Source organism: Acomys russatus, chromosome 21, assembly GCF_903995435.1.
Source record: "Acomys russatus chromosome 21, mAcoRus1.1, whole genome shotgun sequence".
Classification (NCBI taxonomy): domain Eukaryota; kingdom Metazoa; phylum Chordata; class Mammalia; order Rodentia; family Muridae; genus Acomys; species Acomys russatus.
Window position 1 is genome coordinate 685489 of NC_067157.1, and position 23092 is coordinate 708580.

General features: G+C 37.6%; 1 protein-coding gene across 3 annotated transcripts in view; it reads right to left on the minus strand.

Moving 5' to 3' along the window:
* Positions 1-23092, minus strand: part of Sim1 (SIM bHLH transcription factor 1) — a 76408-nt gene that overhangs the window by 38953 nt on the left and 14363 nt on the right. For all 3 annotated transcript variants that reach the window (XM_051164411.1, XM_051164410.1, XM_051164412.1), the window contains exon 8: positions 22616-22763. In XM_051164411.1, coding sequence (XP_051020368.1) covers positions 22616-22763 — 148 coding nt within the window. The remainder of the gene's footprint in view (positions 1-22615; positions 22764-23092) is intronic.

Genomic DNA, 23092 nt, shown 5'->3' on the forward strand with positions numbered 1-23092 from the left:
AACACTTTAAACTTTATAATAACCCTCTACATATTTGGAATGACTTCAATTTCAATAGAAAAAATGAGGCCACATTCACTCCACTGGCCTTCCTCAGCCTTCCCCTAACAATGCACCACAACCATTCATAAAATCAATGCCAACTTCTAATGTAAAAAGCTCCCTGTGAAACCTTTGTAAAGCTAGTGAAAGGAATGTTGTGCCTCAGATAAATACATTAACATCATTTCTATCATTTCAGTCAGGACATGTTGTTTAATATTCATAACCTTGTAATCTGTGTGCAAAGAAGCAGGCAGCGTCATTGCTTAGGTTGTTTCTAGATTCTTTACAAAAATGTTTCCCCCACCCCAACACCACACTATATGATTTTTTTTTTTTTTTTTTTTTTTTTTTTTTTAGAAAACTAAACATTTACTTTTGATATGGGAAGTTTTGGATCTGCTGGTTATTCTGGAGCTTCTTTGGGAACATTATGCTTCATGTCAATTCTTAAAAGACATTGCCAGATTTTCTAGCTGAGCTATTTTTTCAACAGCTGAAATTGATCAAATTACCCAGGCAAAACGTGAAAACAGAGACACACAACTGATTTGGCTCCAAAGGCACTGATTGAAATAAGCAGAGGATTGCATTAAGCTGTGATCAGATTAAGTGGGGATGACTGTGCCTACACTAAACTTTTTAATTGGATGCTAGAGTCACTCTCACGTATAGTGCATGACCTTCTCTGTATTCTGGCAGAGTTGCTACCTAGCCGTCAGGAAATCCTGGCAGCAGAGAGACCTGCTTTATATTTCATATTCAGGCTCCCACGGAGCACAGCAGAAAGCGATGATAAGGAGGATTCCGTACCGAGAAGCTCAAATACGAAGACAATCTGCCTGAAAATTAGGCTAAGACACCTTTGGAAATGAAATAGTTTCATATAAATGAATACATTCATGTTTTTCCGATTGTCATTCCCCCCAAACTCTTTGCTTTTATCAATGGTGCCTTTTCCTTAAAACCACTTTTCTCCACCACTTTGAAAGTTTCATCTAAAACTCTTTGGAGTAGATCATAGCACATGAGGAAGACAATACCTGGGAACAAAGTTTACCATTGCATTTTGATTTCAAGAAATATAGCTATGAATGCAACCAGTAGGAAAACAATACCAACCAAAAAGTACAGCAAAAAGCTGTAACACATGGAGAAGTGATCATCCTCATAGCAGACACGTGGTACTTTGAATTAATCCTTGAAACATGTTAAAATGGTGCTAAGTGCAGAGCTGCCATCACACTGGATTTGTTTTCCTACTCCTACAGGCCACAGTGATTTCTCCTTTTTCCTCTCAGTTCACACACCCATCACTGTAGCTATCACTCTGTGCATTTCCAGAGTATGTCTGTGTCGCTGTGGTGAATATCATATATTAACAATAAACTCCTAAACTACCTCTCACATAACAACATTTATTTTCTAATTAATATATCTTGTATGAAGCTCACTTACTAGTGATTAAAAAAGCAATTTTCAATGTAATCAGCTTTGACTCATCTCAAATCCAGGTGGCCAAAAATTCAAAATTACTATATATCTGAACTTCCTACATAAATACAAGATATCTACTAGGTAAATTCCCAGATTATGATTAATAATGATGACTCTAAAATCATGTGAGATCCTAAGTCAGGGTCAAATTCTATGTATGTTGCTGTAAATTAACTTATTTTATCAAGCTATAATTCAAGCATATATAATGTTTAGGAAAACTAGAATCCTAAAACCATTTCATCCTAAACTACCTTTTCTAGCTACCACAATTATATGGAAGAAGATAAGAAAAATAAAATTTTAAATCCAAAGATAAATAAATTCTATAATCTGATAATGAATGCAATATCTCCACAATAGAAAAGTGAGAAAAGGTTGCACAAATTGCTTGGGAATATTTCAAAGGTTTAGACTCATGACTAATAATCTGTATACATTAAAGCAAGCAACAGATGATAATTTTGCTTTTAATTTGGCAGAGGTATTTTTAATGATGAGTCCCAACGACGTATACTGGAGTAAGTAGACATCCACATTGCTACTGCTAAGAGAGCAAACCAGTAACACCTATAAAGAGTGTGGAGAATGTTCATACTTTACTTCCAGCAGTTTCACCTCTAGTGATATAAATGTATTCTTAGAAAATAGAAAATGGAGCTGGAGAGATGACTAAGAGAAGGCCTGGTGGCACTCAGAGGAAGGACAGCAGGCTACCAAGAAGAGACTTGATACCCTATGAGCATATACAGGGGGAGGAAGTCCCCCTCAGTCAAAGTCATAGGGAAGAAGAGTAGGGGAAAAGCGGGAGGGAGGGAGGAAAGGGAGGATACAAGGGATGGGATAACAATTGAGATGTAATATGAATAAATTAATAATATATATAAATAAATAAATATTTTAAAAGACAGAGAGCTTCTTAAAAAAGAAAATAATTTACAAAAAATACTAAAAGATAAATATCAAATATCCATATAAGGTATTTATTACCATCATTCCTTACATTTAGTTAGAAGTATGAAATAATCAAATACAAACAAATTACTAAGATATGGCATAACCTTGTGATAAATTTTTATACAGCCATTAAATGATTTGACTCCAATGATGTGAAAAACACAATAAACTCAATTTTTTCTTTTTAAATTAACAAGTACTATGTGTGTATCATGAGAGGCAATGAATTAAAATTGAAGTGCAGATTCCTAGGAAATACATCAAAATATCTTTTATCATTTTATATTTCTCTGTACTGTCATGATTTTTCTGTAATGAGCATTTTTCACTTTTATAATCAAAACAGATTACTAATTGAGGAAGTTTCAAGCATTCCTACCATTCCAACTTCTTTTATATCTAAGATTTTGTATTTGTGAATATTACATATGAAACACAAAGCACTATTGAATTTCTTTTTTCATAAATTCAACCTCTTAAGAATACCATTTATGATTTTTAATTGTCCAAACACACATATGCTTTCATAGTGCCTAGATATTTCACTTCTGTACTGATCTGTTTTTAACTCTTGTTACTTTGCAGAATTTTCTGTCTCTGAGGTTTTATGTTAGGTATTTCAGTGTTGAGATAAAGTGAACTAATTTGGGGCCACGTTTCTTACTATGAGAATTTTTTAATTTTCATGTTCAAACAACATTCCTATTTCGATGCTAAAGGTTTTTTTTATTTATTTATTCTTGTTACATCTCAATGTTTATCCCATCCCTTGTATCTTCCCATTCTTCCCTCCCTCCCATTTTCCCATTATTCCCCTCCCCTATGACTGTTCCTGAGGGGGATTACCTCCCGCTGTATATGCTCATAGGGTACTAAGTCTCTTCTTGGTAACCTGCTGTCCTTCCTCTGAGTGCCACCAGGTCTCCCCCTCTAGGGGACGTGGGACAGAGGGGAGGACATCCTATTGTGACTCTAAATGAGAGAAGCATGGGAGAATAGCAAAGTAGAAGGATCCAGAGGGTCCTAGAAACCTACAAGTAGAACATTATGATAGGCAGATTTGGGCCCAGGGGTCCTGCTCAAACTAAGGCACCAGCCAAGGACAATACAGGTGGTAAACTTTAAACCCCTACCCAGATCTAGCCAGTGGTCAGAACATTCTCCACAGTCGAGTGGAGAGTGGAATATGACTTTCTCACGTACTCTGGTGCCTCACATTCGATGCTAAAGTTTTAAATATAGCTGTTCATCCTTTAGGTTTGAAACCCAAATTCTGTTGATCTTTTCTGTTTTGTATTTTCTTAGAAGACAAGGAGAATTTTAGTTTTTATAAGACAGATCAAAACAAATTAAGCACAAAATGGCCTGCCTGATTTTTTTTTAATGGGATAAATTAAAGCCTGATCATCTTCCCCTTTACTGCTTTAACTGCTTATTTATTTGTTGTTTATTTGCTTTGGTTTTCTCTTTCTTTGTTTTTGTTTGTTTTCAGTTTTTGAAACAGAGTGTCATGTAGCACAGTTTGTCTTCAATTTGCTATGTAGCTGAGGATGATTTTGAACTTCTGACCCTCTTGTCTCTGCCTCCTCAGTGCTGGGATTACAGGCATGTACCACCATGCCTGGCTTCTGTGGCGCTAGCGATCAAATCCAGCACTTCATGCATGCTAGTCACATACTCTACCAACTGTGCTATATCCTCAGTCCTGCACTCCTAATTTAGTTTACATCTAGAAAGATGTCAATATAAAGAAAAGATATTCAGACATGGTGACATGTGCTCAGAGTTCCAGCCCTGGGAAGACTGAAGCAGGACGATAGTGAATTTGAGACCAAAAAAGGGAAAGGTTATTGTCTTTGTTTGGGTTTTATTGCTGTGAAGAAACACCATGGCCAAGGCAACTTATAAAGGAAAACATTTAATTTAGTCTGGCTTACAGTTTCAGAGATTTCATCATGGTAGGAGCCACGGCAGTGTGCAGGAAGATTTGGTGCTAAAGGAGCAAAGAGTTATACATCTTGACCTGGAGGCAGGCAGAAGAAGACTGGATTCAACACTGGGTGGACCTTGAGCATAGAGACCTCAAAGATCTGATGAGGGGTGGGGGCTCCTACCCCACTGTCTGGCTGGCCACCATCTATCAAGTCTCAAGAGGATAGCCTGCATTCCTCCCCCCAGCCTGTGCCTAAAAGGCCATGCTGCCAAGGGGGCATGTCAGGTTCAGTGGCAGTCTGCCCTCCTCCACCCTTGGAGAATCAGCTGTCCATCCATTACATCTCAACAAGGGGTCTAGGCTCTTTGCATGCACTGTCCTTGGTTGGTGCATCAGTTTGTGCAGGTCGCCCTGGGTCCAGACCCTCACGCCTTGATGGTCCTCTCCCTATGGAGCTCCTGACCCCTTCTAGTCTTTCCTGTCTTTCCATCTGCCCCAGTCTTCCCTACAACTCTCAACACTCCGCCCAGAGTCCCAATCTGCCAATGGGTGGAGTCTCTCAGAATATGTCTATGTTGAGCTAATATCCACTTATCAGTGAGTATATACCATGCATATCTTTGTGGGTCTGGGTTACCTCACTCATGATAATTGTTTCTAGTTCATCCATTTACCTGCAAATTTCAAGATTTCCTTGTTTTTAATAGCTGAATAGTCAGAGGGCTAGGGGAGGGGAATAGGGCAGAAGAGGGAGGGAGGGACGGTGGGAATGGAAAGATGTAATGTATGAATTAATTATAATAAATAAAATATATTTTTAATTAATTTTAAAGAGACCTCAAAGCACACCCCAACAGTGACACACTTTGTCCACACATACTTCAACAAGGCCACACCTTCTAATAGTGCCACTCCCCGTGAGCCAAGAAGTCAAACACATGAATCTATGGAGGCCAAACCTATTCAAACCAACACAGTTATAAATAAATCCAAGTTAGATAGGCTAATAGGAATTCTGTAAATGAATGTTATAGGAGAAACTGTATCTTACACTGAGCCTTCTGCAAGACTAATTAACTAATTGGAACTTACAAGATATAGAAAATTGATATGTTCCAAATCGAAAGTCAAATTATTTTGGGCCAAATGGCCCATCTTTAATACCATTAAATAGTAATTTATAATCCACCTCTGAATGCGATATACATATTTGTAATTGTTAGATAAACACTTTGTAATGTACAAACAGACTCCTAGTTTTCACCAACCGAAAAGCTATGAATGCTATAAGGCAGCATTGGGGCCTATAGCTGAGAATCTCCCACTTTACTTGCAACCTACCTACCTGATGTATTTGAAAAGTGTCTCTTTGTTTTGTTATTGTAAAACTTCATTGAATTGTTACCATGTTGGAATGTGACATTTGGGGCAACGTAACTCTGTTTCTGAGTCATGGCCACTCAAATGCAGCTCCAGAATAAACAATTTATTAACTGTCATTTATTCCTTTTGAGGTGAGAGTTATTTTGTTTAGGTTGACAATTGCTGTCACTTAACCCCTTACATTTGGCTCTATCCTAACATGACTCTTCTCTCTCCTATTATTGATCACAAAGAAAACTGATTTCTGAACCCTAAAAATATCCTCTAGAAGAGAACATAAAGATAACACAACTATTTTTGGCTTCAGAAACAGGAAAGAAAAAAATACCTATAGTCAAAAGATGATAATCCACACAATGGAAAGCTTGATTACGTATCAAGGCTACAGGGTCCCAAAATTCTACCCCCACAGCCTCATGTGAGAAGACCTGCGAAACAAAGTGCCTGGTACTGTAGGAAAGTCTTCCCTGCTCTGCACATTTCAAATCTCATGTTTGTGTGTTATGGGGACATAAAAACCCCAGGCTTTGAACTCTCCTGGAAAAGACAGCAGAAATGATGACATGGTGCAGTATGCTATGATGCACAAGTCATTGTTTGTTTAACTTAAATATTTTAAAGTATGTCCTGTAACATTTATTCTTGATTAACCCTCTTCTGGATAGTTAATCATTAATGATTTCTTTACAGTCACTGTGCAAACAGTTCACTCCTACCGATGACATATCAAATCTCATGGACACGTTCTTTAATTGGATTCATTTATTTCTAATCTCCTTAAGCCCTTACTACTGTAATGCTTGACTAAATATACATTAAGCTCCATTATTTAAACAGCTAAAATAAATTTGAGATGTATTTTATGAATAAAATTCATAATTCATCGAATGTGTACCTCGAGCATCATTTTAAATTGTCTGGCCAGGATCTTGTGTTAAAGAAAGATTTCAAGAATTGGTAGAAAATTTGGGCTTCACACTGAAATGACTAATTTTCACTTTGTGTAGTTGAAGGCAGATATTATAATACTACGCACAGCATACAGTCATCTATAGATGAATAGGTAGCTAACTGCTGTTAAAATGTACAAAGTTTGCAAGGCTCCCCATGACAATGTTTCAGAAGTGCTCTACTGGCCAAAATAAAATACACTTATTTCTTTAGCCTTAGATATTTGGCCCAGAAAGAGAGGATAGTGTATTTCCCATCTGCTTTTTTTGTTTGATTTAGCTTGTGACTCCTCTTCTCAAAACAGTAGCCCAATCTTTTAGCACTCCTAAAAAAGCACAGAATTTGTTTGTTAAAAACGGATCTGTCAGACTCCACCCTTTTTCATTTATTTACAGGTCCAGGAGTCAGTCCAAAAATGTGCATTTTGACTTGTTCTCCAGTGGTGCTGATGCTGCAAAGGGGAGAATACTTTGGAAACCAGAGAAGTTGTTAACTGGTATGAAAATAAATCAAAGCAATCAGGTAAAAGAGGACTGGAGAAGGATGGGAAATCAGTACTCGAGAAAAGATACTTTCTCAGAACCTGGCTGTTTATTTCCTTTCAAACTGCTGTTTTGCAAAGCTACTGCTCTGTCCCCAAAAAGCTTCTCCTCCCTGTTGGTTGTTACCTAGTCACCAGTGATCTTGTTCTACTCTCTGACCTATTCTCCTTACCCTGATGATCTCCAATCACTAGCTAAGACCTTTCCACGCCACCAACACTGAAGTCCAGAATGTGACTCTTCCAGGCACCTCCAAGTTAGAAACCTGCAACACTCAACTGTATTTGCTGCCACTACCTGTAAAACTGCTTTATCCCACACTACCCAAGTTGCTCAGGATAAAACTCTAGGTGTTCTTGATTTCTCTCATTTTCTCACACTGTATCTAATATTTCTGGAAGATGCCTCTAGTCTACCTATAACAACACAACCTGAGCCTCCAAAGTTTCTAAAAGTTGGATGAAATCCTGGCATCTCAGCTGTCATTTTCCCTGATATGCAGCAGGCACTGGTAAAATATTTGCTGAATATTTGCAACACCCCAGTTTACCTTAGAAATTCAATCTAAAACATCACTTATCATCCCCTTAATTATCACAACAGAAAGTAAGCTGATTCTTATGACAGAAACTTTTTTATAATAAAAGTCCTATTGAGTCAACTGAGAAAACACACAAACAGGAAGGAGATTAAATTGTAAAATGCCCTATATTGTCTAGTATTTTCCCCAGTTTGCAATTAGTTTTGGCAATAGAACACTTCACCACATTCTTGCATGCTCTAATTGGAGAATTTACATCAACTCCTATTCTGCCTTTACCTTTGTGTGCCTCATTCTTCAGCATTCCTGAGCCCCAACAGGTCCAGAAGCCAAATACAGCATAGCTACACAATCAGTGCTTTACTTTGAGAGGGCTGCAGTATGATTTCCACAATGACACTTAACACTGACTTCCAACACTGTGAGTCTCCTAAAGCTTGGGAAAATTAAAATGAAGAACTCTGGGTTGACATTCATTAGACTGGGGGAGGGAGGCAGTTCTTTTTCTGCTGCGTATTTGGACAGCAATAGCAACTACATAGATACCTGAAGGAAGTAAATCCTGGGATTTTACCCTGTGGTCGCCAGAACATACACCACAAACCCAGAAAGTAAAATGATGAATGAACAACACCAAGCTACAAACCCCTAAGAAGACTGAAAGCCACAGATTCTAGCTTGCAATGCTTAGAAGGAGGGATGTGAGACCCACACTTTCTCTGGATACGTTACCAAAGAATGGTGCTATTGCTGATGAAATGTAAAAAGTGGCAAGGGACTTGGGTTTAAAAGTACAAACACTGAGAGAATCCTACCTTAATGGATACCGTTATGATATCCAGTTCAATATAATGAGGCTATTTCTAAGATCTGGCCCGAAGCCTATATTAGCACAGCTTTACTGATGTGTATATAACAAATTCTCTTTGAACAGGAAATCCCTAAGAAAGAAAAATCCAGAGGAGGGTTCTATCCATTTTACAATCAATCAAAAAATATCATAATAGTGAAAACAGCAGCTCTTATTTGAATCCTGACTTTGTTTAGATATCCTAAACAAAATGATATTCAATAGGAGACATTTATCAACTGCTACTTTTTAAAAAAAATATTACTTTTGATGCTTAAATTGGCAAGGGGGGTGACAGGGCGATCTCTGTGGAGATGTCAAATTAAAAGAAAGAATAATTCTATAGACTTTGGCAAAATATCTGCAAGTTGTCACTAACTACTTCATAAAAAGCCAATGTTTGGCTTTTAAGTGTAAAAGTAACAGCTTTATTTTGCCCATCCTAATACATTACCGTTCTTCTTAAAGAAGCATACAAAAAATGTCGTCCTATATAGTCCAGGGTCTGCACACTACTTCCACTGCTACCTATCTGAGTAACCTAGTCTCACTGAGCTCCTTACATCAGTCATTCCAATAGGAGTGCATCTTTATCCTCCGTCTTCCTAAGTATTGTAGTTAAAAGAACAATTTTCAGAGACAGAGACAGGCCATTTCCTGGGATTCATCTCTCATACAGAAAATAATTTTTAAAATATTACATAAACCAGACAGGCATAATGGCACATGCCCTCAATTGCAGCACTAAAGAGGCAGAGGCAGGTGGATCTCTATGAGTTCAAGGCCTGCCTAGTTTATAAAGTGAGTTTGAAGACAATCAAGGTTATTTAGAGAGATCCTGACAAAACTTTTTTTCAAAAAAAAAATGAATTAAGAAAAGAAAAAGAGAAAAACAACTACAGAAACCTAAAATTATTGACAGTATTCTGAAATGTAATAAATCTACAAAGGTAATCTAGTGATTTTTCAATGTAAAAATTCATTGTGATTAATAATCCTATCAGTATAACCACAAAATAATGAGAAATCTCACTTAAAAAAATCAGCTTAACTTCAGGTCAGAAGAACTAAAATCAACTTGAGTATAACAGCTTTCCTCCCACCCCAAAGAATGAGATACAAAGGAGCCACAATGCCTCTGTGAAAACTGGAATTGCACGCCTTAGCTCATAGCCAGGGTGACTGCTGAAATTTTCAATTGTGAATTCTCCTCTCTCTCTCTCTCTCTCTCTCTCTCTCTCTCTCTCTCTCTCTCTCTTTCTCACACACACACACACACACACACACACACACACACACAGAATTGGAGACCAGGAAATACCTCCAAATAGGCAGAAGTCCTAGCAATACCCCTACTCTCTCCCCTCTCCTGGGCTGGGAGGACTCTGACCATCTCTGTGCTCACCAAGGACAAACTAAGCTGTGCTAAGGCACTTTTGCTTTCTTCTAAGTTCTTATGTAGATAGGAGTACTTGTCTTGCATAAAACTTCATCATCATCAGGCCTATAGGAAAGTTAGACAAGAACACATGTATTTAAAATTTTCCATTCCTACCCCACTCCCCCAAAGACATTTGTCACTCAATTTTATGTCCTTCAAAGTTGGCATGGCACCTGTCAAACACCATGTGCTCAGTAAACCTTTTATAATTTAAGGCATGTATAAAGGTTCCTAAACAACTGAATAAGGATCTAACAATGCATCAAATTGACTACTACTGACTTATTAATCTTAAGCAAACTCCTGCCTTCCTAAAACTCATGTTCTCCTTCTGTTAAAACCCAAAGACTCATACATATTTGTTTTGGGCTTATTAGTGTGCTAAAAATACTTTTTATTTCACTAAAATAAGCACCCAACTAATAGATGTTTTCTCAATGTTATTTTGAATTCAGTACAGTGCCAATATGTTCACACACTATTTCATTTAATAGTCAGAATGACTCTAGAAGGTAAATTGCCCACATTTTACATATTAAAACTGCAAACAGTAGAGTTGAGCAATTTGCCAGCTCACAGAGCTAGTGAGTGGCAACACTGGGAATAATCACTAGACTCTTAGCTACTGTGCTATCTTGTATGATAATAAGTAATGATAGCTCACTTTATAACAGATTTTTCCAATGCCTTGCAGGAATTTCTAGGGTTTAAAGCATCCTAATAAGAAGCCTGGGAGTTAGACTGTACCATAGTCTCATAAGAACAGAATTAGAGAGGCAAATGTGGTATTCTGGTCCTGCAAATCCAGATCAAGTCACAACCTGACCTTTTACTTTCCTGTCCTGATATATACCTCACATATTCTTTTTGAAAATTAACTTTGATATAAAACCACTTTATATGGTAGTACTATACATTCTTTTCAACAGTATTTACATTCAACTTAAAACACTAGTATCTCAGACTTTCAAAATTATATTCTGTGCATGAGTGCAAAAAAGTATTAAATTAATGTTGAAGGTGCATCACTAATAATTTGGAAAAAGAAAGATTCTTGAGAAGAATAGCTTCCAAAGCTGATAGCTAAAGCCTACCTCCAGCAAAACAATTCAGAGTGAAGAAGAGCAGGAAACCTTACTTCCACCAATAGCAGCTTGCCTCTTGTTTCCATTTACTTACTCAGAGAAGAACTATGCAGAGCTAAGCTTCCAATGGACACAAGTCACTGGCCCATATCTAAAGATCCTAACCCTGTTTTCAACCTTTTAATTCCCATCTCTTTGAGTCTCACTCTCACCTTGAGTCTCCTTGAACTTTGTGCCCTCAACAAGCAGTGCAAGTGTTCCTAGCTCCATTTCAAACTAGGTTAACCTGACTTCTCAGGTTAGGGGGTCTCTTCTGTTTGGCTGTCTACTATAGGCTGTTTGAGCTTAAGTGATGCCCAAAATTTTGTTTCACATACTGCCATGTAGAATAATGAGGACAAAAGGCCCTACTGAATATCATCAAAAAGGCAAACATTTCATGTTTTATGTACTAGAAATTATAGTTACTAACATCATTGAGCTATAGTTACTAACAATGTGGTTCCAATTAAATAAGAGATCTAATAAAAGCTTGGCTTTTCTAAATATTCTTTTTCTCTGGGAAAGTAATCTCTATCAGGTATTCTCAGCCATCTTGGCACAAAGGAGGAACTGGGTAATTCTGGCTTCCCACCCTCCAAGCAGATACCTCTCCTGCCTTTAGAGCATATTACAGCAACAGCTGGTGAGACTAACTGAATGGGGGAAATTATACACATAGGGTCCAAGATTTATCATATAGAGTTAAGGAAGTGTGTAGAGTAGCATTTGTAAATACCAAAATTTGTGGCTTTAGGAAGTTAAAAATTCAAAAGCCAGGCAGATCCTAAACACTATCAGTGTCGTACAAAAATAAGTCCCCTTTCATCCCTCTCAGCTCTACCATCACCACAGGCAATCCCTTTAATTTTCTTGGACCATGGAATGTCCAAAACACAGGAAGGGGAGAAAGGTGGCTACTCCTGAAATCAAGACAAAATGTTCAGGTTCTTTTTTTTTTTTTTTTTTTTTTTCAGGTTCTTTTTTTTTTTTTTTTTTTTTTTTTTAATGAAGTCAAAATCAGGGACAGATAAAAGAAGCAAATGTAGTAGTTGGTACATGGATAACAGAAGAAAATATTATAATAAGATTTTGATCTTGGGATCAGGGGCGAATTCTTTTTTTTTTTAAGTGATTTTTTTTTATTAATTTATTCTTGTTACATCTCAATGTTTATCCCATCCCTTGTATCCTCCCATTCCTCCCCCCCCCATTTTCCCATTATTCCCCTCCCCTATGACTGTTCCTGAGGGGGATTACGTCCCCCTATATATTCTCATAGGGTATCAAGTCTCTTCTTGGCTACTTGCTGCCCTTCCTCTGAGTGCCACCAGGTCTCCCCCTCCAGGGGACATGGTCAAATGTGAGGCACCAGAGTACGTGAGAAAGTCATATCACACTCTCCACTCAACTGTGGAGAATATTCTGACCATTGGCTAGATCTGGGAAGGGGTTTAAAGTTTACCTCCTGTATTGTCCTTTATTATAGATATTTATCAGGAATTTCCATGTTTCATTTAATTCCAGCCAAGCCATCTTTGTTTAATAGCATAAACACAGACAACACTTTAACCCAGTGAGTTTTCTCTCACCACCTGCTCATCTGGAAAAACATCAAATATCATAAGCCAATGGCAGCAAAGTACAGAGAGAAACACTAACTAAAGAAAAGCAGTAGCAGTCTTCTGGTGAATTACTAAGGTCTGCATGCAGAGCCACACACACTAAGGGTTGAGCCTAGGACTTCAGGCAAACTAGGCAAGCACTTTACTAGTGGGCTGTATTTTACTTTAAAATAAGACCAAACTAAGTTACCTGGGATGAACTTGAGTTCATGCTATAGCCAAGACAGGCCCTGAACTTGTTCCTGCCTGAGCTTCTGGAATAGCTATGACTGCAGGTTTTTATCACCAGGTCCAGCTGCAGATGAAGAGCTTATACCAAGTATTCTGGTATTCCCCCAAAATGGTGACTGTTAAAAAGAAAAAGCTTGCTTTCTTATAATTGAAATAAAGCTCCTTCTCACTTATGAACCACTTTAGCATGTCTTGGCCTCTAAATAAGGCAGTGATCCATGTTTTCCTATTATATGGTGAAAGATCAGAACACCTTCCTGCCAACAGAGAAGAAAGCCAGAGGAGAAATGAGGCTGGTCACCATATAGTAAATGACTAAGTAGCCATCACTCCAAAACGAAAGTGAAGATCCTGTGAGTCTATATTCTTTAAGTCACAGTGGAGCCCAGAAGGAGAGTAGGAAACAAGCAGTTCCAGGATATCAGAGAACAGCACAGTAACCAAAGGCTTGAGTGTTTCCAGCTCTCAACCACAAGGGATAGCTGCTATTGAATTATCTCCTTCCTCTCAAAGGAAGAACTGTGAATACACACACTCGCGCATGCGCGCGCACACACACAATATGGAAATACCCCAAACACAAAAGCTAATTTCTGTCAGATCTGATAAACAGTATGATTGGTTTTACCAATTCACTGCTAACATCTGATTTAACACTTTTGTTTTACAAGAACATAAAATGTTAAACCTGGTAGCAAAAATTAAATGAGTAACAGCAATAACATATTTGTGATCTAGAGATGCAAGAAATCAGAAAAAACATATTTCGGACCTACATTATTTTTACTGTAACATTTTAAATGTCCTTAATAAGGCTTAAAGGGAAAACTATATATTGTTAATTAAATATCACTGATAAAATGCCATTACTATTGCTTTAGGAGCAAATGTTAATATCTGAACACACAGTTCCGAAGCAATAATATCAAGGCAGCTTCTTAACCTTCCCCCATGAATGTACATTAAATTCCAATTTGTAGTTGGGTGGGCTAATCTCTAATGGCCTTCCTCACTTAAACACAACTCTCCCCCTTTGACTTTTCCTCCCCTAAAACAGCTTGACTCTCATCCTCATACAGAGAAAGGCAGGATGCTGTTGCAGGATGTTTGATTGTTGTACATGCAGAACCTAGTTGTTGGCAGGCTATGGAGGCTTGGATGGATGTCAGATGCAGTTGGTGTGTCCTGAAAAGAGGCAGTTTCGGTGTGCCTCTGAAAGCCTCTATAGAAAAGAGTGTTAAAGAACGGAAAGCTCCTGTCTATTTTATAAGGCAACTTGCTGGGGAGAGGTCTTGTGGTCTTTGCTCTATGATCAGAAGCAAAGTCAGCTAGATGACCTTGAGCTGTAAACATAAAATAGCTTGGGCAAAGGGCCAGGGGGTGGGGGGCTACTGACTTGATGATGACATGGGGCAGCTTGCCAAGGGTGTAGGGGGAAAGCTAAAGACTTCTTTTATAGTAAATAGACTTTTGAGAGTTTTCTCTTCTGGCTTGGAAGAAGCCTTCATTAAAGATGCTCCAGATAAAAGATAGGGATTTTCTCTCTGGGCTTGTAGAAACAATACAGAAGCAGCTGTCAAGACACAGAATAAACAACATTCTAGAAAACTGAATGAAGGAACCATCTTGGATTTGGAGGATCTCAAGAGAAAGGTAGACTAGCTTGATAGAATGACATAGAAAGAGATTTCTTGTAGAAGCAGACTTGTAAATAACTATTTTGTATATAGTTCAGAAAATAATGTTACCTTGCTGAGCTAGCAGGTTTTTAACCTCAGTTTATACCTCTGTGTTTTTTTTTTTTTTTGGTATACATATGAGATAATATAAAGGGCTAAATATTTTAGGATGCTGTCATTGGTTCAGAGACTTTATTCTAGCTTCAGGTAGTAAAGAGGAATGAGAACAAATTAGTTTACAGCCATAAAGTTACAATTAAATAGGAAGAATAAATTCTGATGTTCAATTACATGACTGAGTAGTCAGTTAATACAATATATTTAATATTTCATAAACTCTTCAAGATATGATTTTAATGATGTCATCACAAAGGAAAAATAGTGAATATTTGATGTAATAGATAGCTCATCTAGCTGAGAGCTCTAAGAGCTACAATAATGACTGGCCTGATAAGATATCCCAAGTAGAATTCTCTGTTCAGTTCTGAGCCCCATTTTTTTTAAAGATTTATTTATTTATTTATTTATTCATTCATTCATTCATTCATTCATTCATTCATTATGTATACATTGCTCTGCCTGCTTGTACCCCTGGAGGCCAGAAGAGGGCATCAGGTCACATTATAGATGGTTGTGAGCCACCATGTGGTTGCTGGGAATTGAACTCATGACCTCTGTAAGAGCAGTCAGTGCTTTTTTTAAAAAATATATTTTATTAATTTATTCATATTACATCTCATTTGTTATCCCATCCCTTGGCAGTCAGTACTCTTAACCACTGAGCTATCTCTCCAGCCTCCTGAGCCCCATTTCTTAACTGGGTTAGTTCATTTGATGGTGTTTAATTTCTTGGGTTATTTATATATTTTGGATATTAGACCTCTGTCAGATGTAGGGTTTGTGAAGATCTTTTCCCAGTCTGTAGGCTATTGCTTTGTTCTGTTGACAGTGTCTTCTGCCTTACAGAAGCTTCTCAGCCTCATAAGGTCCTATTTCTTAATTGTTGACCTTAAGGCCTAGGTTGTTGGTGTTCTCTTCAGGAAGTTGTCTCCTGTGCCAATGTGTTCAGGCTCTTCCCCCACTTTTTCTTCTAACAGATTTAGTGTCTCTGGTTTTATGTTGAGGTCTTTAATCCACATGAACTTGAGTTTTGTGCATGGAGATAAATATGGGTCTAATTGCATTTTTCTACATGTAGATATCCAGTTAGACCAGCACCATTTGTTGAAAATGCTATCCTTTTTCCACTGAATAAAATATCAAATGGCTAAGAAACACTTAAAGAAATCCTCAACATCTTTAGTCATCAGAGAAATGCAAATCAAAACAATTCTGAGATTCCATCTTACACCCATCAGAACGGCTAAGTTCAAAAACTCAAGTGACACCACACGCTGGCGAGGATGTGGAGAAAGAGGAACACTCCTTCATTGCTGGTGGGAATGCGAACTCATATAACCACTTTGGAAATCTATCTGGCGCTTTCTCAGAAAATTGGGAATAGGGCTACCTCAAGACCCAGCTATTCCACTCCTTGGAATATACCCAGAAGATGCTCCAGCACACAACAGGGACATAAGCTCAACCATGTTCATAGCAGCCTTATTCATAATAGCCAGATCATGGAAACAGCCTAAACGTCCCTCAGTTGAAGAATAGATAAAGAAACTGCGGTACATTTACACCATGGAATACTACTCAGCTATTAAAAACAATGAAATCCTGAAATTTGTGGACAAATGGATGGAACTAGAAATGATCAGACTGAGTGAGTTAGCCCAGAAGCAGAAAGACTCACATGGTATATACTCACTTATAATTGGACACTAGCCCAAAAGGCATGTCGCATGAAAGTCTTCACTTACCAGGCAATTGGGATAGATGTGAGGACATACTATTGGGACTCTAGGTAAGAGAGATATAGGAGAATGGGGAAATAGAAGGATCCAGAGGGTCCTAGAATCCTACAAGAAGAATATCATGATGGGTGGATCGGGGCCCAGGGAGGTCTTCTCAAACTACTGCACCAAACAAGAACAATACAAGCAGTAAACATTGAGCCCCTATTCTGATCTACCCAATGGACAGGACATTCTCGGCAGTTGTGAGGAGAGTGGGGACTGACTCTGACATGAACTCTGGTGCCCCATATTTTACCACTTTCCCTTGGTGGGGAGGCCTGGTGGCACTCAGAAAGAATAAGCAGGCTACCAACATGAGAACTGATAGCCTGTGACTGTATGGTGGTGGAGGAGGTCCCCCTTGGTTATAGACCTAGGGGAAGGGAATAGGGTGAAAGCTGGAGGGAGGGAGGAATGGGAGGATACAAGTGATGGGATAACAATTTAGATGTATTCTGAATAAATTAATTTTTTAAAAAAGGATCACATTTTAAAAAAAGAGATATCCCAAGTAGTACAATTGTGACACAAGTGTTATATGAGTAACCAACTACTTTCTACTTAAATCTATGGTCTACTCCAAGAAATAGAGCCCATAGTTGTCATTGCTATTGGATCCAAGTCACACGCCCCAGGGGAAAAACTAGTACTATTATTCTGCTAAATGGACATGCTATTAAAATCACTCCTAATGATTTATTGTTATACCCACAGATGAGAGCATCTCTCATCTCTTATCTGAGAAGTTTCTTTTTGTAGTAGATAGCAATTAACACAAAAACTCTAAGACTGTGAAACATTCAACCCTAAATGGAGCATGCTTCACACCCCTCCCCAGAAGACTCAGGGATCAACTCCAAAAATAGTACTAAAAGATTGTCAAAAGCCAAAGTGATAGATAACTTCAAGGAAGCAGTGTTTTCCAAACACAATCAGGCAGTTCCATGCCATGGCAGTTATGACATGCACAAGTTAAAACAAACAAAATTTCAGCATACGTGGACAGAGGGAGGCCTGTAATCCCTTTATGGTCTTAGGAGCTATTGACATTTAATAGCAAATACTGCTGGGAGAGGGACAGTCAGTTTTCTTTGAGTGTGACAGTTGGGCAACACAATTTGGGCTACATAGGCATTTTGTTTTTGTTTTTAATTATTGAAACAAGCTGACATTGGGTAGATAGGGATATAAAGGGAGAAATGATAGACTTGGGAGGAGTTACGGGATAGGGATGAATGTAATCAAAGAAATTCTCAGAGAATGAGTAGATTTTTAAATTCTTGGTTTTTGAGGGCTGGAGCAATGGCACAGTTGTTCTTCCAGAGGAACTAGGTTTGAATCCCAGCACACACATAGAGGTTCACAATTGGCTGAAACTCCAGTCTCAGGGGAAACAATGCCTTCTCGTAGCCTCCAAGAGCACTACATGCACATGGTGCATGATAATAAAATTATACTAATTTTACAGATTTTTTAAATTCATGGCTCTATCACTTATCATATGTGAACCTTGGTTTCCTCGCCCACCAAATAGAAGCGAGATCTATAATCCAACCACTACACAGAACTCTCAAGAAAAAAAATCAAGCAACTAAGCACTTGGAAAGTAATGTGTGTTCAGTGCTCATTACTTTATAGAACACTAAATTTTCAAATCCATAAAAGATAAATTCAAAGCACATATGGCTAAGAATGCTATGACATTCTAGCATTCAGGAAGTTGAAACAGAAGAATTGAGAAACTGAGAGCTACTCAATAAGACCTTTTCAAAGGGGAACATATCTCAGTCTTGTAGTGCATACCCTAATCCTAATACTCTGGAGGCAGAGATAGACAGATCTCAGATTTTGAGGCCAGCTTGGTCTACAGAGCAAGTTCTAGGATCATCTGTGGACAATTTTGATGTTCCGTATTATTGATAGGCATTAAATACAAGAAAGGATTGAATCTACTTTGCAGGAGTACATTAACATGTTGTTACTATTTTGAACCATCAAAAAGATTAAATCTACACAAGAACTTCACAGATCTGAGGCACAAGAGGGACCTGTTTGGTATTTCCTGAAGTTCAGTAAGTCAGCAGGGTCTTCCTTCATCTGACTTTTGATGAATAGATAGATAGATAGATAGATAGATAGATAGATAGATAGATATTTCACCAAGTTTTAAAAGGAATTTCCTAAATTGTATTAACAATAGAAATATCACTGGTCCTTAAATAAATTTAAACAAATTAAATCTTGGTACTGAAATTAATTTAGCACCACTAACGTATCTGAAAGAACAAATGAATCCAAAAGTATTTTTAACATTCTCTGGTTAAAGATATATATTTTTTTCTTTTATTTTACAGGCATGATATCAGAATAGTATTATTCTATAATTCTTATTAGAAATCGACTTTAAAATATTCTATCCTTTAGGGCCATCTATCAGTAAACACTTGATTAGTGGTAAGCTGATTTTAATGGTACCTATCTATACTTTTGCTAGCTTTAATAGGCGGAAATTCAGAACACTATAAATGTACCATCATAAGTGGTACAGTAGCTAGATAGGACATGTAAAAATGTTATGAGCACAATGTCTATAACCTTATTTGAAATTATTTAGTAGGAAATATATGCATTAAAAATTGATCACCTACAGTCATCAAGAGACAAAAAGAAATGTGGCAAATGTCAACAGTCTACTATTTTTTTTTTAACATCCAGGCCTGAAAAAATGCTATGATATTTTTAAAAGTTGTTGAATTCCATTGATTTATCTTAAAAGTAGAAGAGTATTTCCTAACTTTAAAATATGCAAAGTCTGTAATTATAAAGAGAACCAGTATTTTCTATTTTCCTTTAAATTACTTTTCATAGTTTATTAGGCATTTCACATTTTCAACTCTCTATGCATTAAATACTGTTTTTCCATCTGAACTAGCTATGAATAATTACCACTACCAATTAAACTGAAGTACATATGAATTCCTGGCTAAGTCTTCATAGAAGGCACTTCCCTGTTTTACTTTACACTCCCAGGCCTCGCCCCAGCAGTCACTGCAACGACTTTCTCAATTTGTCCTCTTAATACTAAGACTAGGGTGTCTCTAGCACTTAATGTACATTTGAAAGCCTAGGAGCACTCATTATATAGGGTTTTTAAATGTGGAATACAACTTTGTCAGATTATGCATGTCTTATAGAAAATCATAAGCTAGTTGTGTTTTTATTTCATTGTAGGGTGATGTTACAAAAACATTACAGATGTTACAGTGGAGAAGCTAAGAATGTTCATAGCTATGCTGTCTTCTCATTTTTCCCTGCAGATCTGCAGCATACAGTACTCACACAGAAGCCAGTAAAGCAGAATGTACACAATACCTGCTCTAGAATCATCCAACTTTTTCTATAAGAACTATTGCAGCTGCATATCAAGGCAAGGTTAGGGATATTTATGTTCTTTGGTGCTATTATTAGATAATAATGACTGCTTTTTTTTCTAAGTATACTTTAACAATATATTTGCCATTAGGAAATTAGAAAAATAAACTTTGCATGAGCATAGCTTTCATCAACATATTACACTATTATTACTTAAAATTTTTCCTCTACTTGCATGTCATGAAAATCACTTCAAAGTGTATACTATATAAATGTTTACATTTGGAAAACATCTGGAGTGTCAAGTTATTTCAGAGCTTGCTTAGTATTTAAGGGCACTGTGGAGGTGATGTGTTTGGAAAGGATTCACTTCACTATTCTCTGGCTGTATGGAGAAGTAGTCCGAAGAACAAATGTGGTAATCCACCACTACCATAGAGAATCAATAGCCATCTATTTAATTTGCTAAGACAATGTAAATTAGTAACTTCCAGCCAGATATGTGATATACACATCAAACAAAGAGCAACCTGCTCGTTATGGAAATCTTGTCAACACACACAAAGCCAATTGAGGACATTGTATCTGAAGCAGTTTCCACATTTGCAGCTATAAAAATTGCTCTGGGGATTTTTATACTAGGAATTGTAGCTGAGACTCATAAAAAGGGTAACGAAGTTCAGCTTTCCATCTTGTGTGCCATGCATGTACTGTTCTGTGTGTTTCCTTCTGTTTTCAGTTGAGATACGAAATGTTCAGTAAATATGTGCCACACTAGTTTTCCTTCCGTAAATCATGTATTTATATTCATTATTTTCTTTTAAATCTGTTGTAAAGTTAAGGGTCTAATTCTACAATCTTCAAGAAGTATGTAAAGAATGACCCAGCAACAGGGAAAAAAACAAAAAACAAAACAAAGAACATTTACCACTGGAAAGCAAAACAGAATATTTCAAAATGACTCCAAATTAAGCTTACCCATTGAGAAGTCAAACTTCCTTTCAGATCATTTATAGGGGTCTATGTGACTATATACCCTGGTGTTTGATAAAGAATGATTACTAGCCACAGACACCACTAGGGAACAGAGGTTATATAAAATGCTTGTGATTTCTCAGACATACAAAGCACTTTCTTTGAAAATGTTTATTCTTTTCCATGGTAAGCAGACATAATTTTTCACCCTTTACTACTTCTGTTTCACCTGTTCATTTTCTTGTGTTTATTTTAGCAATATGAGAATCTGTGTCCATTAGATAGATGCCTTGTTTCATGATACCCAAAATAATGATATCTTTTTACTCTGTACTAAAATACACTACTTTTTGCTATTACAAACACCAAATACTTCTTTTAACATAGTTTACTAAAAAGTGAGCAATTAAAATATTCTTAATAACCATCTATTATTCTTTTTCTTAAATAATCAATCCTTACTTAAACCGAACTCATTTTCTGAGTCTACTGAATTAGATCTTGTTCGTAAAACACTGAGTGTTATTGCTAAGCAAGGACTGCATTTTTTATTTGACAATTTAAAGCGATATGGAATGAATCCAACCCTCATCGTGTATATTATATTCTGTTCCAAAGAGCATCCTATAGCCAACTGTCTAATGTCAAAATAGCATTTCTGCTAAGTGTCTATGTATAAGTGCTTCCAAAGTAAAAACAATTCTGAGGTCCCCTAAAATCACAAATGTTCAGCCTCTTTTTAAAAGCTGCACACACAAAAGAATTCTTTATAAAGACTTCAACCCTTTGCAACTTGTCCTTCACAAACGCTATACAGAATATGCTTTCTTCAGCAGGCGCATATTAGACCACATGATCAGCTTCGAGGCATGGTCCTGGAAAAAAACAAGGTTCCAACGCAGCAGCAGCAACAGCTGCCCTGTCTGTCACACCCCCGCATATCTAGTGAAGATGCACCCACATATTTTTGTACCCTAACCCACAGCCTTTGCTTTCTAGGGGTTAAAGTTAGACTCTCTTGGTCACTCAGGCTCCCTTTGTGGTTCAAGGAAAGAAGCACTCTTTCAGAATTCTAACTTTGATTGGAGACTCTGTTTAAAATTAAGAACTTCAAACCCCAGATCTGAAAAAGTGAAACAGATGTCCAGTTTGTTAACAGTAAATGGCTCTGTACATCGGATCCTCTTTTCTCTCTCTCTCTCTCTCTCTCTCTCTCTCTCTCTCTCTCTCTCTCTCTCTCTCTCTTTCTCTCTCTCTCTCTCTCTTCTGCCATATTAAATTTTATTTAATACAGGGTTCGTTTGAAAGGTTAAGAGAAAAAACAAAGCAAATATGGACGGTATTGGGAAAGAGAGAGAAAAAAAAAAAAAAAAAAAAAAAAAAACTCTCCTAAATCCTTTCCTAGAAAACAGCGGAGAGCCTTGAAAGTCCTCGACCTGAGGCTGTGCAGAACAACTAAAGTCAAACCGCCTCTCCTGGGGGACGGGAGCCTGACCTGACTGTGCACACAAAAACACAAGCCCTCAGTCGGAGAAGGTGGTTCCAGGCCCGCACTTAATAATGGCACTCACGTGAGGACATAGTTGACACTGACGATGCAGTGAGGCCTGGAGGAGCGGCTGTTGTGAACGATGGTGGCGTAACTCTGCACCCAGACCCAGCCGCCGTGCTTCGCCAAGAACCTGTAGTACTTGGTGGTCACTTGCCCTTTCACCAACACTATAAGATAGAGGCAGACGGTGGTGAACCGGCGGGTCCCAGACAGGTCCCAAATGCTGTGTGATTTGAGTGCCAGCGATGGTAGGAGAGATGACAGGCAAATTACCCATCAGTTAATTACACAGTTAAATGGCACTGAGTCCTGAGCCCCACTACTAGATATCTATTATATGTTAATGGCCAGTATGGTCCCTCTTAGGGTCCGCACTAGCAATAGAAAAAATACTAGAAGTTAAGGGTTTTCCCAGTCCGGCTTTTCCAGCTCTAAATCCTCAGTACTGGGAGATTAAGCTCCCAGCAAAGCTGCATCAAAAGGCAAGTGAGTTAAT